The sequence below is a fragment of the Andrographis paniculata genome, unplaced genomic scaffold (assembly GCF_009805555.1).
Source record: "Andrographis paniculata isolate CXL003 unplaced genomic scaffold, ASM980555v1 Contig65END, whole genome shotgun sequence".
NCBI classification, from domain to species: Eukaryota; Viridiplantae; Streptophyta; class Magnoliopsida; order Lamiales; family Acanthaceae; genus Andrographis; species Andrographis paniculata.
The window spans coordinates 739509-756633 of NW_026137601.1; the positions used below are offsets into that span (position 1 = coordinate 739509).

The window sequence follows — 17125 nt, forward strand, 5'->3', positions numbered from 1 at the left end:
AAAGTGCGTCAAACTTCCTTGTGGTTTCATAAACTCTAGCCTAACTCCCTCGATCATTCTTATTTATCAATTTTTTACTTACACATGTTTCAAACTGTGAATGAATTTCAGAATACTTATTTCTAAACTCCTAAAGTTATAAATATATTCATTTATCTTATATTTAACTTTAAAGAATAGTAAAAAAAAAAACTTTTAAAATCAAATAAAAATAACTATTTTGCATATATTTACTGTTTCTTAAGATTAAATAATAAAAATAAACGTATTCGCATTTTGGGTGGGTGCAGATTAAACAACTTTTCATAAAATTACAGGTAAATTTTGTGCAATTTATCCTTTAAAAAAGTGAAAATACTATAACCGCAATAATACAATTATAGCAATATATGTACGTACTTATACAGGGTTTCGAGACACATGCATATGTTTTGCATTTATATATGCTTTAAAAGACATAAACACTGCTGTAATTCCAATAAATTCATTCACTGTCCCTTCCTTGTCTCTGTGCTATTGTTCGTTTTTCATTTTCAATCATGCTTATTCTTAACTTGTTGTCCTTCTTTTTTGGTCATTTTCATTAAAACGAATATTTAGCCAAATTAAAAAATAAAAAAATAAGTTACTTGCAATAATATTACTTTAGCAATAAATCTTAGTACAGAAAACACCACAACTGTCACGATTAATCTCGTCTTACTATGAAAAAATAAATAAATAACTAATATATTTTTCAATTGACGTCTAAAAATATAAATCCGAAACGTAATGGGCTCCAGCCCAATTTAACAGTGTAGCAATACGGCCCAACTGGAAAAGCCCAATAAGGTCTAGCTAGGCTAGCATGATAAAATGCGCCACGACAAGCCCTTCATCGGCGCCTTACGTTACCACAGTAACGTACGGAGTTATTATTATTATTCCAATTCACTACTAAAATTTTTATTTGATTTTTGTATGTAAATTAAAAATAAATTAGTATTTTAGTTGAAAAATATATTTTCTATAAAATAAAAAATAAAAAATTTTAATTTTAGAAGCCTAAGATGACAAATAGAAACTTTAGTGATGCAGAAAAAATATTATTTTTAAAAATAAAAAAATTTATGTAAGAATTCATTAATTCATTAATATACGTATGAGACTCGTTCCTCCACCTACCACAATTACACCTGCGACAGCAATTTTCCTTTTACAATAAATAAATATTAGTAAATAAATTTTCCTCCATTTGTGACTGCAATAATTTTTCAATCAACTTCTGAAGAATTTCTGACAGCAAATGTCAATCAAATTGGGGTAACAATTCAAGATTTTTTCTAAATAGGAACAGATAATTCGTGGTTAAAGGATCAAATTAATTGAAATTACGACTCGGACCATAAGTTTAGCCTAATTATAGAAGTGGTCCCTTTTTTGAAAAAGATAACGCACTTTTTAATTAGATACTGTACAAATTATTTTTATTGTTTTTTAAACTTATTTATTTGTATTTACTCGCCTTGTTATTTGTGAAGCATCTTCTTATCTGCGTCTGTTATTCCTAAGTGATTTCTTCTTTAGACTTCCTTCTCTGCATAAATGGCGTCGGTAAAGAAGCACGTTGCGGGGCTCGCGAGATTCATGAAGATTCTCTGGGATTGAAGTCGTTGTGTCGTCACTGTGATTGTGATTTCTGCATATTAGCAGATTTTGTTTGTTAAGGGGATTAGTTTTGAGGAAGAGGATGAGGAAGAAGATGGTTGCATCGGGAAGGACAACGTTGCTAGCCGCGGTAGCTGCTATGGTTCTGAATGCTGCAGTTCTGTGCAGTGGAGGAATCACGAGCAGTTTTGTGAGGAAGGCTGAGAAGACCGTTGATATGCCCCTCGATAGCGATGTCTTCGAGGTACCTCCAGGCTACAATGCGCCACAACAGGTCATTCTCGAATAATAATTTCTCTAGTTTACAATTTTTCTTAAATTTTTGTATGTGTAGGTAATTACTGCACTTCAAGCATTCCGAATTTTGATTTAATTCGTAATAAAGAGTCAGTGTTTCTCGATTACTGGATTAATTTTCTTAGCGCTGGGAATCAAACCATGGTTGAATTCTAGGTGCATATTACTCAAGGAGATCATGTAGGTAGAGCAGTAATTGTATCGTGGGTTACTGTAAAGGAGGCAGGCTCAAACACTGTTCTGTATTGGCCTGAGAATAGCGACCAAAAGAATGTGACACAAGGGACTTTGACCAAGTACAAATATTACAATTACACTTCTGGATACATACACCATTGCACCCTAAAAAATCTGACGGTAAAAGTTTCTAGATATGCTTCGTCATGTTCTGAATCTTCACAATAATTATTTTGTACAGCAACATCTGAAATTAGGAAGCACATCTTGACTTGAATTTTCTGCATATTTGGGGGGCCAGTATAATACCAAATACTACTATGAGGTTGGAATTGGGAACACAACAAGAACATTCTGGTTCATCACACCTCCACCAATTGGCCCAGATGTTCCATATACTTTTGGTCTTATAGGTATTTGATTTCTGACTATTGATATGGTTATTGGTTAATAGTTGCCTTTAAGCTCCCTCTATCATATAATTATACTACAATTGTTGTTGCTGTGCTAGAATTTAATTCATTGCACTATGTCATTGTTGCTAGAGAGGCTTACAAGTTACAAGTTACACCTGTTTATGCAATTTGGCTAAACTAAGTAAACTTTAGGAGATTCTTGTAGATGTTATGTTCAGAAATCAGTGTTCTTCATAGCAGAATCTAATGGCACATGAAAATTGGGCATCCCTTTGCTGAGTATATTAACTTATTGTTGAGCATTCTGTGTGCTATAGGGGATTTAGGCCAGACTTTCGACTCCAATGCGACGCTTACGCATTATGAGCACAACCCAATCAAGGGACAAGCCGTGCTGTTCGTTGGCGACCTCTCATATGCCGATAACTATCCTAACCACGACAACGTTAGATGGGATACATGGGGAAGATTTGTCGAGAGAAATGCAGCCTATCAACCCTGGATTTGGACAGCAGGAAATCATGAACTTGATTTTGCTCCAGAAATTGTATGATCCCTTTTTAAAATTAGACATTCATCTCTAAGAATTGAATTCTAATCAAAATTCCACATGTTTACTGTTCCATTGCAGGATGAAACAGAGCCCTTCAAGCCTTACACTCACCGTTATCACACCCCTTACAAAGCGTCGGGCAGCACCAAACCGCTTTGGTACTCAATCAAGAGAGCTTCGGCATATATCATAGTCTTGTCATCGTATTCTGCATATGGTAAGAATAAGGCTAATTCAAAACATACATTCCTTTTGATGCATATAATGCCATTATTTAACAATGTTTCCTTTTCTTCTAAGGTAAATACACTCCTCAATACGAGTGGCTTATAAACGAGCTCCCGAAAGTTAACAGATCCGAGACACCATGGCTTATAGTTCTTGTGCATTCTCCATGGTACAACAGCTACAATTATCACTACATGGAGGGAGAATCCATGAGAGTCATGTTCGAGCCATGGCTGGTCCAGTACAAAGTCGACGTAGTTTTTGCAGGCCATGTCCATGCTTACGAGCGATCTGTGCGTCGCGCCATCCATTTCTTCCCAATTATTCGACATCATAAAAGATTCCATTCCTAAGAACCAATTATTGTCTTCCCTTGCAGGAGCGCGTGTCGAACATTGCTTACACTATTGTAAACGGAGCGTGCTCCCCGGTGAGCGACCAAAATGCTCCGATTTATGTCACCATTGGCGACGGGGGAAATGCCGAAGGCCTGGCCAACAAGTAAGACCCTTAAAACTCAAGATCGTGTAAGAAAGATATGAGTTGTTGATTTGTATAAAAATTTGTGTGTTTGATCAGCATGACGGAGCCACAGCCGGAGTACTCGGCGTTCCGGGAGGCGAGCTTCGGGCACGCCATGTTTGAGATCAAGAACAGGACACATGCTTACTACAGTTGGCATCGAAACCAGGATGGATATGCCGTGGAAGCTGATCGAGTTTGGTTTCTCAACAGATTCTGGCATCTCATTGATTGATTATTATTCTTTATTGTTGGTTGATGTATTGCATAAAAGAATCTGCTCTTTATTTACTCTTATTATAGATAAATTATACATTGTTATAATATGGAAACTATAAGTATATAAGCTCTACTAAATTGATGTTATTTCTCTAAAAAGTAAGCACTTATGGAAAATCACACATCTTTAAAATATCTTTTATATATTTTTGTAGTATTATATTAAAATAAATAATATTAGTAACGATTTGTATTTTTCTATAATTTGTCGTGCGTTAAATGCAGCACGCTCTATACATATAGAATGTCAGTTGAAAATTGGAATTGGGCTCTATAAATTAAATATTAGGTCAATTATTATTATTAGGAAGCAATTTAATAATTTAATTAATTTTAGGGGATGAACAGATGCGACGCAGTTAGAGTTTGATGTTGGGAACGAAAGAAGACAGCAGTACCTTCTTAATCCATACAGATTCGCGTGCCGAAAGTCCAACTGTGAATCAAGAATCAAGAAGATATTTTTGTTATACAGCGCATTTATCTTCAGCTTTCAATTTCGCTCCCGAGTTTCCCGATCTTCATCAAGAAACGAATCGGCGGTGTTAAATTGATGATGAGCAGTTGAAATTTCGTTCAACAATGGCCGATTCTACGACGGTCAACACTATCTCGCCGAACGCGGACGAACCGAAGTCGGGAGACGATGGAAAGAGGAACGAAGATTTGGTTTCCGATCCGGAATTTTTTTGTTGTTTGCTTCAGCCTTCAACTCCTGATTCAGATCCCAATTACATTGGAATACGTCGCCTCCTCCTCTACCGCAAGGCTCAGGCTGGAGTTCTCCGCCGCGAGGTAATTTCAGACTCAATTATGTAAAGTGCGAATTTTGATTCGTCTCGTTTCAGAAATGTGGAAATAGTTGTCATGCGGTATAGGCGCCACAAATTTCGAATTGCAGGATGCACGAATTTGTGAATTATCTAAGTGCCACATTTTTTCTGAAATTACCGTAAGTGGCTACAAGTTTTCATACATAAGCTAGCACGGCAAGAAGATACTAGCAAGAAGTAAATTGAAGCAACTGATGTCAATATAGTAATTCAATCTTATATTGGATGCAGTGCATCCAGAAACGTGTTTTCGCTGCAATGCTTGTTCTGCTCAATAAGTTCTTGAAATAAAATTATAGATTGGTTAGTTCGGTATTGAACAACAAAGAAAGGAAAAAGAAGAGTTGTGAAAGTGTTCAGTTTCTTGCAATCTTTACAAATTTGCTTCTTTATATTGCGTTTTTCAGAAACGGCGTATCCTGTTGCTAACTGATTTTGACTGGTTTGAGGTTGTTAGCTTTCCGGGAATCACGATTCGTTATTTTTGCATACATCAGTAATAAATAAGTACCTGGATATTTTCCATCTACTTTATATATTTCAGGAAACATACAGAAGTATACGTTTATACTTTCTTGATATGTTCTTATGTACATTGCGCCCATCATGCCATGTGCATTTCAACACAATATCCCTAATTAAGTTCTCTGGATCTGTGTCACAGAGCTGGAGATGTAATGGAAAAGGATATGTGGCCTACCGTAATTACATCAATAGGCCAAGAAATTCAGAGAGTTTGCGGACACCAAGTCGCACAAGCACTCCAGGCCACAGGTTGCTACATTCTGGTTCTAGATTTGATTTTTGTGAGTAGCAATTGTTGCCATTGACTGCCGTGATAAATATGCCATTTGACCTTTCGAAAGAAAGCAGACCTTAGGCATGACAAAATGTTTGTGCTCTTGCTTGGTGCAACTGTTCATTTTATGTTACTAGCTTCTAATGAGTTCATGTGCATGCATCTTGATGATGTTTTATTTAAGTTTTTCTTCCATACGGTTCTGACATCAGGTTAATTTACTGGTTGATGCATCAGTGGACGATGGGTACCATCTCCAAGTCCACTTGCTCCACTTTTCGAGGGAGACATTTGGAATCCTATTAAGGTATCCCTTCGCTATCCTTGTTCAGCCTGTTTCTCCAAGACAATATTAGAATCAGTGTTACTGAATATTTTGGGGGATTACTCAGCCAAGAAAGTGAATAATTAAACTAGGAATGAGTTTCATACTTGTAAAGAGGTATTAACTTGAGTTGCTTGGAACTTGTGCAGTTGTAATAAGATAGGTAAGAATTTTATATTATAGTCTACTTTGTACCACATAATTTATACATTGACATTGATTTTTCCAAATTACATCATGTACCGGTCTTAGAGTGTTAAGTTCCTAGGCAGAATATTGTGAATTCTTTTGCAATTATTAAATTTTACTAAGCTTTTAATATGAAGATTTTTGTATAATTTGGATAATTACTGAATCTATTGTGATTGGTTGTTGTAATGATGGGAATACAGCATAGGCAGTTACGTATGAGCTGCTGTAGTTGTATATTTATATATTCTGTTAATTAAATTTTAGGAAATACGAAGTAACAGCCGAACACTGAGCCACAGCGCAAGCTTCAATTCTAATGCAAGTGATATTGACTACCCACATAAAAAGAGTGAGCCTGCATATTCATTTATAGGGATGCACTGCATTTTTGACCAATGCAAAGCCATGGGTAATCTCTGACATTGTAAATTCAAGTTCATTTGTACCATTGTTCCCTTTTTCAGTTGATGCTACTTCAGTTTGGGAACTTAAGGTGTTTTTTTTTGCAGTTACGGTCATAAAGTTTGGGCATATGAGCTCAGATCTGCTTGCATATGGAGCGGCAGACGGAAGCTTGACTGTCTGCACTGTCTCCACACCACCATCAGTTCTGCATCAGTTAACAGGGCACACAAAAGATGTCACAGGTTGGACTAACTGGTATAAATAGATTCTGTAATTCTATTTTTCTATACAAGTTTTCATTTCACTGTGTCAGATACTTCTCTGCTGATATTTTTACTAATTACAAAGAGACATTCCTAACAGAAATGTATGTTAGTTTGCTATTCTCCTGTTATACGTTTGTTTCTCAGTTGTTCAAATGGACAATTTGGGCACTCTGAGAAGCTGGTTAGACAAGATTATATACTAATGTAGGGAAATCAGATGTAACTGCTTAAATGAGTGAAGGAATACTGGTTCATGACCAACATAGTTTATCTTTGTTTCCCTAAATATTGATGCTGCTTAAAATTAATTTGTGCGGATGCTTTTTTGAATGTGACAAATTTAATTGTAATTCTGGCTTCAAATTTTATTAAAATTAAGACATGGTTCTTATATAACCAAGTTTGATGTTTACCATATTCTGTTTTTACCCTTTTCAGATTTTGACTTCTCAGCAAACAATCAATACATTGCATCTGCCTCGATTGATAAGACAGTTCGAGTGTGGGATATCTCAAAAGGCATTTGCATGAGGGTTATCTATGGTGTATCCTCACAACTTTGCATCCGCTTTCATCCTGTGAGTTCAATACAACTTCGATTATTGCCAGTACTCCATTCTTCTTGATGTAGTTGACACAAGGAAATTTTCCATTTCTGCTTTATTTTGCAGGGGAATAATAATTTTCTCTCAGTTGGGAACAAAAATAAAGAAATAATGGTAATCCGTCTTCCACTTTCCCTCTGAGAAAAAATGTTTCTGAAATTTTTTATATTGTAATCTCTCTCAGTTCTCTTTGCTCGAAATTTGTTTCTTTCATATTTTCATTCTCATTTTACTTTCTATTAGATGATGTTTCGTACTAGTACGTGTGGTTCCTATCATACATTTATACCTTCCCATGGACTTTTTTCTTGTTTGTGACACATTGAAGTAATGAAATATGAGAAATTGAGATTGTGCTGTTACAAAAAAGCAAGCTATCTTTTCTGTAGATAATTTGATTTTAACATCTCATTCTGCTGCAACTGGCATCAGGTGTACAATTTCAGTACGGGCAGATCGATCCATAAGTGTACTTTCGATAGTGAGGTGACAGCTATGGACCACGATCACACAGGTCAACTTATCTTCTGCGGTGATGCTCAAGTATGTAGTTCAGAACTGAGGTTTACGTGCTGCTGATATAACCCCATAAGATATTTCTAAGACACTAACTACTTCATGAACTCATATGCAGGGATGTGTGTACTCGGTTACTATGGATTCACGTACCGGTGCCCTATCACGTTCTCATCGACACAGAAGTAAATCCAAGCATAAATCTCCCGTCACAACCGTGCAATATAGAATATTTTCCTTGCTTGCACGGGGTCCAGTGTTGTTGACTCTAAGTCAAGATGGAGATTTGTCATTCTTCAGGTTACATATTCCGTGAACATTTGCTTATAATCCATATACAATTTTAAATAAATATATATATATATGATCTGACGAGGCTCATTTTCGCTGTAGTATTTCTCTGGAGGTGCAAGGTTATTTGACGCTACGATGCGCGCTCAAATTGGCACCACGCTTACACAGCATCCGCGCCTCTTTTTGCCCCATGCTTTCCCTCGAGAAAGGAGAATTCATAGGTACTGTCTCACCAATTTGTCGCATAATGCATATATCTACATCGAAAAAAGCCCATCTTATCGCATTCTTGATTATTAAATTGTCTATGTGCTGATGTAGTTGCCGGGAGTGAGGATGCAAGTGTTTACTTCTACGACTTAACCCGCCCTCGACATACATGTGTAAACAAATTGCAGGTACATCCCATCACATTCTAACTGTGTTCGGAACTTTTCCACTGAAGATTTTGAATGTGTGTAAAACTGCAGGGTCACAGCTACCCGGTCATCGGCATATCCTGGAACCATGGCGAGAACTTGTTGGCATCTTCGGACTTTGGCGGCACAGTCATTGTGTGGAAGAGAGCTAAGACAAGTTGAATGAACTGTAAGTCCTGTGGGGAAGCCTCTTGTGTTTAAAGTATGTTATTGTACACTAAAACCAAATACGATGAAAAGGTCAAATTTTTAGGGGTATAGGAATTTGTTTAACCCTTGTAGCTAATCTGGAAAATAAAATGTGGGCAATACTGAATGGAAATATACATATACATACGTATATATATATATGCACGTTATGAATTGAGTTGTCACCATTGTATTCTTTTGTATGTTTTCAATGTAGCCTGAATTTCTATGGAAAAATTGCTTCTTTTAACTCCCATCTCTTCTTAATATATAGATATGTATATATGTGACTAAATATATGATCAATACATCCGGTGTTAGGGGTGGGCAAGAAAACAGAACCGATAATCTAATTTATGGTTAATCGAGCAAAATCGATTTGAATACAAATATTGTATATTTAATATTTGTTCGATTTAGTTTTGACTTTTATATTTATTGAATATATTTATGTTAATAATTATACTTAATTTAATTTCAATTCGAGTCATTTGCAAATATTTTCAGTTGAATACTATTCACAGTTTTATATATTCTTTCTATTTGATGAATATCAAATGCCTACATATTTGAACAATGTCCGCTAGGCCCTATGACTTAAAATGCAATGTAGTACTAATATTTATTATCAGTTGGATACAAAGTTACAACAAACTACATATAAATATAGAGTTGTTGCAACACAACAGCCAGCCTAAGCACAAACACGCCTCATCCTTAAACCATGTAAAGGACAGACAACTCTACTCTTCACACCAAATATACAAAGGACATTAATCCTCTCCGGTTACTTCCTATATATATATATATATGCATACGTAGCCCTCTCATGACAGCCTCGCTGTTTGTTAGCATTTACAGATCCATCCACACATTTCGGGCCACCAAATTTAACCCCTGCGACGGCGCTTTGTTTCCCCCTGAAATTAAAATACATAGCAATTTATAACCAAATGAATAATGAACTACAAAGCATTCAGCAGCTTTGTTTCGGTGAGAAGATAAGACTCTAACCGACCATCTAAATTTCAATGTTTTTAAAGAATAGATTAGAGGCTTTTGTAGTTATTTTTGCTTACCAATGCATAATTATATCCAACCTATCCCAGTCGAAAACATCTATTAATAATCCGGGAGATATTTGCACAGGAGAGCACAAAAGATTATATGAACATTGTGTTTAGCTTCTGCAAGCACATTTCAAGTCTCAAATGTGGACATATTCCCTAAGCTCAAGATGGAAATACAAATAAATTGTATCCAGGAACTTTTCTACACAAGCAAATTATGGGTGCCATTAATCTTCATCTGGAGCATGCAAGTGTATACAAATCTGTTAATTGTCGAGGGTATTTTGAAAATCATATTACGAATTTCAGAGTCATGAAAAACTGAATCCTGGAAACCCAGAAATCAAGGAAATCAAGGGTGATGTTACCAGGTTTTGCATTACCTCAGCAAATCTGGTAGAGGCATGAGAATCATTTAATTTGTTCTGATCCTCGGAGGAACAAGTATGACAGTAAAAGTGATCTAGACTTTCGGCTTCCTCTGGGGTTATGTCCATACAAGTTGGATGAAACCTGATTGGAGAATTGAGCAGAGCAGTTTTAGTTTCAAACCTTTTTAAGTCTCTAATTCAAATACCTATTGCCGACATGAACAGAATAATTACAACTCCAGCAGTAAATTATATATACAAGAGAGTCTATGCAGCTCTAGAAAAGTGGGCAACCACGTTTTACTCTTGCAACATACATAGTATATCTGTTGACGGCATTATAAACAATAAGATCCTGCCATTCTTAAACTAACCCACATAACATTGAGAATATGAGATAGCCTTTATCTTACGAAGGCACACATGAAAAATAATTGATTTTCATAACAAACTGAACATGTGAATGCATGCCCGTAGTCTGTGATATATATTGTCAGCTCTTAATATACAGAAAAGTGTTAGAAGGCATGTTAAAAGTATGATGTTAATAATTATGAGTTATGGCTACTTTCTAGAGACATCCTTGAGGCATTTGTTATTATTTTTGGTCGTATGAAAGATACAGGACACAATGATAGAAACATATAAACACGTGAAGGGAAAAAATATCAGCATAACGACTACAACCAGAGTTCTATTATAGGAACTTCATGTCAAGGGCAACATAGCCCCAATACAGAAATGCTACAGATAGAATATATCAAATTGAATATCACTTAAGATACATAATCAAGAACCAAACTTTTGGGATAAGAAACGGCAGACAACGAATAGGCGCAGCAACTCATGTTTTATGGTGAAAAAGAAAAGGGGGAGATGATGTGGTGCAAGGGGATCAGCCCTTGCAGGTTTACCATCGACGGAAACGGGCATTAACCCACCTTCCGTGGGTTATGTTTTATTTGAAATTCAAATTCAAAATAGAAATAAATGACACTAAGTTATAATTAAAGACAAGATCCCCTTGCACCACATCAGGAGAGCTCATGTTTTATGGTGTAGATAAACATATTACAGGATACTACATAGTCCTATAAACTTACCAGTCAGTGCATCCTTCACACTGAACCATAAGTTCATCAGGATTATGAGGCATCTCACACTTACAGTACCTGCCAAATCAAGATGAACAACAATTAACAACTTATTCAACTCAAACTCGCATAACCAAAAATTTACTTTTCCAGTTCCCCAGGGTACACCGCAAGTGTCGGTACCAAGTGAATATGATGATATCGATTCAAATCCATATCTTGAGAGAAAAAGATCCCGTTTCTCTAAAAAAAAGGGTCATATATTTTTCAGCAAACAAAGAACAAAACTCAAAGCATCCATCAATAGAGTACACTTAAAGGAGCTAATCAAAGAGATAACTAACTTATGGAACAGTCTCTCAATTTCTGGTAATCTTATAATTTGTGAAGCTATGAGATATATCATTATATCCTATATCCATTATGCAGCTGTGAAATTTATATTGCCACTATCACTAACTTCCAGATCCTGTACACTCAGTTTTCTATCTATCATCAAAAAGATCCTCACCAAACAATAACTCCTTAAAGTGAGACAGTGAAGGACAAATGTTTATATCCAATTATCTTCTGGCACAAAAAGTGAACACAAATAAACAAACTAATATAAAATGTTTAAGCAGACTAAAGAAACAATGCAGTCTTCTAATGATGCAACAAGTTTCAGGACCTAATATGCACCCAAGTTAGTAGTTATATTAAGCCATAAAAACAGATCAGTTGTTGTTCATGTCAGTTTCTCAGAATAGTTCTACTTCAATTGCCATCTACGGGAAGCTCCAGCACTTTTCACATAATTTGGCTGCTAAATATGGTCTCTATCGCTTTTATAACGCAGTAGAATCAGCAAATTAACCACAAAAAGATCAGATAAGTCAGATATATATACTGAAAGTTAAACCCACACAGCGACTCTATCCGGATTGAAGGCACCACTGATCGAATTGTACTCGAAACGGCAGAAAAAGTCGTCGTTCTCCACGGCATCAAGTTTGGCGTAGTTCTTGAAGCTGTGTACCGTACACTTCCCTTCTATCGTATCTGCACTCTGAACATCAAAATGATCAGACAAAAACAATTCCTTGGAGCCGTGAAACGGACGTCGTCCTCCGATGGACTCTTCCGGTCGGTAATACCACCTGACGTGGATCCTAACATTCGTGCCACGGCTTCCCGCCTCGATCTTCTCCACACGCGCCACGTACGACGGATTCGACGAGTCTGCAGGTCTCATCAAAACACAGTCTCCGGCTGCACGGACAAATAATCAACTCAACATCATCTCCCACTAAACAAGCAACTTTTACGCACCTTGTCCCTATCCTAACTCCAGAAAACGAATACCACGGACAAGTAGGTTAACGAGCAAAAAGCAAAAATCGCGATCGTATTAAAAAGAAATTAGGAGGACTCACGGCATATAGTTTTTCCTATTCGCTTAATGGTGTAGGAATCAAGGGTACGACGGCCGGGTTTGGGCGGCTTAGCCATGTACAGCACGGCGGAGCAGATACCGGAGCGCAGACTACTCAGAGAACCTCCGATTCCGAAGAGCTACACTGCTCGCATATTCAGGAAAATTCTATATAGAAATATTCCAGTGTGTCGCGGAGAACATCCACTATTGTGTGCCTTCATTGATCAACGGTTGTGATTTCTTCTCGAATATCAACGGCTGATCGTCGCTGTGTCGCAAACTATAGAGAGATTTTTGAAAAACAAATTTGATATATTAAAGCCCAAGTAAGCATAACCTTATCCACAAGGTACGGTTCCAATGCTATCAATTACTTTTACCAGAGCATGTGCGAATAACTGAAAGGTTACTCGTGTGTTTCTTTCGATATTATAAATTTTTAATATAATATAAAAATTAAAAAATAATTTGTTTGAAGTTGTTTTTAAAACAAAAAAATCGATAGAATAATAAAATTTGTGTAAAATTTTATGAAGTAACACACTCTATATATGTATTAATATTATTTTATACTTTCTAAAAATTTTAAAATAATATTTAATTGATATGATTACAAAAATTAAATATATGTTTAATTATTTTAACTACAACGGAGTATCTTAATAAAATATTTCAGATTAATATTATTTTGTAGTACAAAATAAATTTTATTTAATATAAATAATTAAAAAAAAAACATAATTTTAATTTATAGTTAATCTTTTCTCCTCGAGCGGATCTTTTTTGTCTTTTCCATTCTTTATATGATTTTTTTTAATAAATTTAATAATTTTAAATATACTTAATAAATATAAATTAAAATTTTTACGCATAAAACTCATTTAAAACTTATGTATTTCAATCTTTTTTTTACAATAAAAAAATACATTTATTTATATTTAAAACTCTTTCTTTTCAAAAATTTAATTTAAATTAATTATAAATAAATAAATATTTTTTATATGTATTATATAATATTTTATTATCTATAAAATAATATTTATATTATAAATATTTTATTAAAATATAGTGTTTAATATATTTAAATACCTATTTTAATTTATTTTAATTATATATATATCCTCCGTAGATAATGACACATTTTAGGGTGGACAAAGTATTTAAGGTAAATTTTTTATTTGATTTTTTTTTTTAATTTTATGCAAACAAGATATTGAAGGTAAATTATTTGACTTTTATATGCGAACAAAAATTTAAGGTAAGCTTCTTATTTAATTTTTTTTCATGCGAATTAAGATAAATTAATAATTCCTCCATTTCAATAAAAATTATAATTTAGGTAAGTATATATTAATTACTTAGACAGACAACAAAAAAAATAAAGTGAACACTTTTTTAAAGATAAAAGAAGTAATTTTTATATATTAACAATACGATTTTTAAAATTTAATATAAAAAAATTTCAATACAAAATGAACACATTACACATAAGACGCTCTTATAGTGATTTTGTAAGTTTTTATTATGATTATTATTGTTATTTAATTTCCTAAGTAGTATAATAATTAAATACAATGCTTTGTATTGAATATTACTCTCTCATCCCAACTAAAAATATACTATTGTGTTTTGGTTTCTCCCTTAAAAGCATTTTTTTTATTATTTTAGAAAAACTAATAATAACAATAGTATTTTTAATTTTTATTTAAATTATAAATATACTATTACATATTTATATATATAATTGCTTTATACATGTTATATTACATACATTTACTAACTAATAGTACTCAAATACTATCATTTCTAAATTTAATATACTCCTTGTCCCATAACAAAGTATTCATTTTAGTTCGTCCAATGACAAAGTATTAATTTTTTTTAGTAACTGTACTATTTACCTAATATTATAAATACCCTTACAACTTACAATATATTACACAAATATCATTACCTTTATATCACACATACTAACAAAATTATTTTAGTCATTTCTATTTTGTTCCTACCATATCCTAATATAATATTAAATTTTTAAAACTACGTGCAAAAATTAACGGTGGGAGTAGCTTTTTATTTTATTTTTGTAAAGTGAACAACCCCGGCAAGGGTACCTCTGCTCAATAATTATACCCTACAATTTTATGTTGTCGGTGTTTCCTTTATTTAAATATATATATATATATATATATTGTTGAAAAAATATTTTTTAGGGTAATTTGTTAAAACCCAATCCAATTTATTTAACATGGCACAGTTAATTTGGTTCTAACATTATAAAAGGAGATTTTGAAGGCCCATCATAAACTTTCCGGCCCAATATATTTATTTTGAGCAATTGGCCCAATAATAGATGGGCTCTTTTGTAAAGGAGAAGCCCAATGTGGCTGAGTCATGTTTGTTCGCTAATTTTACTTTTCACACACTGTTTTTGAGAAATAATTTTAATAGTTCTTTTATTCTTTTTATTCTTAATTTGTTATAAATCATATTTTAAAATATAAAAAGAAAATTTTTATTTTAAAATTATGCATATATATATATATATATATTGGAACAAAATAATTGCAAAAGTTTTTAGAGGAATGGGGAAAAATAACTCGAATACGAATGTTACTTATGGAAGCAACAAAATAAAGTGAAAACTGAAAAATCAGAATATATAGCAAAAGAATGGAAATAAACAAAATTGGTTAGAATAATAAATAAATTAATTAAATAAAGTGAATAATCACATAGACGATTTTTTATTTATTTATTTTTTAAAAAAAGGAAAATAGACTTATTAGCTATGGTGGAGCCCACAACATTATCACTAGAGGCCATTCCAGCTCACCCCTACATCACTCAAAAAAATAAAAAATTATTATTATTATTATTATTATTATTATTATTATTAAGAATTAGCTTTGATCATTAATAAACAAAATCATACTTATCCTAATTTAATACAAAATTAATTAATTCGATTCCATATATCAAATAAATTTCAATCAATCCGTAAAAGAAGGGTCAAACATAGTGTTAAGTAAATACATGGATTGACGTATTAATTTATACATACATTAGAATAAGAATATCATATAAATATATATATATATATATGATCCATCTATATATTTCACAATTTCAAATTTACATACAAAATAATTAAAAAATTTCATAAATATTGGATTTGAATATCTGTCTTATATAAATATTTATAAATTTACCAATTTCTGGACGCAATCCAATTGCAACCTCTAAAATTGACTAATAAATATATATTTTTTAAATATATACATTAATTATTACATAAATATATATACATATACATATAAATGGTGGCCGGCTATGTGGGGATTTAAAGATTTATTTAAATAATAAGTAAATGTAATTTGGTGTAAAAGAGAAGACCTCCAACTACTAATTAATTAATATTGATATAAAAACCATTATTAAACCATTAATTATGCTTTCGTGTGCATTTCGACCTCAGCAGGTTGAATAAAATAACCTTAGCTCACTTTCCGTCGGGCTTGATTTGCAGGCTATTAGGTACGACCGAGAGTTTATTTAGTGCGCACTTTCAAGTAGCGGTTGCGGATTTTCACGTCATAAAAAATAAAATAAAATAAAATAACCCACACTCTAATAATTAACCCATTCACTTCACTTCACAATAAAATTCAACATATAATTGGTCATTTTTATTTTTGTATAATTTTTTTTTTTTTAAAAAAAAACCCGACTATTTAATTATCAAAATGTCAAAATCTATAATACAATTAATTAAACACTATTTTCCATAACTTGTAAACTTTATTTCATTTGAACCATACGTTGAGTTGATTTATTCTTTAATATATTGTCAAAGTGAATTATTTCATAATTTGAATTTAAACAATTAATTATTTTATGGTTATACGAAAAGACCAAATTTGCCATAAAGGGTTAACCTTTTATAAAAATGGATTTAATTCTTGAATAATAACACTAAAATCTGAAAATATTTTGCTAGTTATAAAAAATAAATAAATAAATAAATAAATACAAATTTCATATTTTAATGCATCTTTCTAAGAAGTGTACAAAGAACAAATTTTCTTTCTAATTAAAAACATTCGAACAATATATTCTGACACTATTCAACAAAAAAATGCTATAATTAATTTTTTTATTTTTTTTATTTTTTATCACGCGATTTTATAATATAATAAAAGCACGACTTC

At 33.0% G+C, this 17125-nt stretch overlaps 3 protein-coding genes across 7 annotated transcripts; 2 read left to right on the forward strand and 1 right to left on the reverse strand.

Moving 5' to 3' along the window:
* Positions 1–1527: 1527 nt before the first annotated feature.
* LOC127262429 (purple acid phosphatase 2-like) lies at positions 1528–4252 on the forward strand. The gene is made up of 8 exons (XM_051291106.1): positions 1528–1921; positions 2101–2301; positions 2423–2534; positions 2855–3084; positions 3169–3307; positions 3391–3611; positions 3698–3819; positions 3898–4252. Exons 1-8 carry the CDS (start codon positions 1730–1732, stop codon positions 4073–4075), a joined length of 1395 nt encoding a protein of 464 aa, XP_051147063.1. The 5' UTR covers positions 1528–1729; the 3' UTR covers positions 4076–4252.
* A 165-nt stretch (positions 4253–4417) lies between these two features.
* LOC127262428 (uncharacterized) lies at positions 4418–9147 on the forward strand. Its single transcript, XM_051291104.1, has 12 exons — positions 4418–4914; positions 5617–5726; positions 5989–6058; positions 6533–6677; positions 6778–6915; positions 7378–7517; positions 7611–7658; positions 7977–8087; positions 8179–8360; positions 8454–8575; positions 8676–8752; positions 8825–9147. Exons 1-12 carry the CDS (start codon positions 4702–4704, stop codon positions 8933–8935), a joined length of 1467 nt encoding a protein of 488 aa, XP_051147061.1. The 5' UTR covers positions 4418–4701; the 3' UTR covers positions 8936–9147.
* A 408-nt stretch (positions 9148–9555) lies between these two features.
* LOC127262507 (chromatin remodeling protein EBS-like) lies at positions 9556–13074 on the reverse strand. Of its 5 annotated transcripts, none has more exons than XM_051291211.1 (5): positions 12913–13074; positions 12403–12748; positions 11507–11575; positions 10416–10545; positions 9556–9882 (listed from the first exon to the last, which is right to left on the reverse strand). In XM_051291211.1, exons 1-5 carry the CDS (start codon positions 12986–12988, stop codon positions 9853–9855), a joined length of 651 nt encoding a protein of 216 aa, XP_051147168.1. In that variant the 5' UTR covers positions 12989–13074; the 3' UTR covers positions 9556–9852. The 5 variants fall into 5 exon arrangements, with proteins under 5 accessions (XP_051147168.1, XP_051147170.1, XP_051147173.1 ...); XM_051291213.1 differs by having other exon boundaries at positions 12403–12820; positions 12913–13053; XM_051291216.1 differs by lacking the exon at positions 12913–13074 and having other exon boundaries at positions 12403–12538; positions 12637–12748.
* Positions 13075–17125: the final 4051 nt, after the last annotated feature.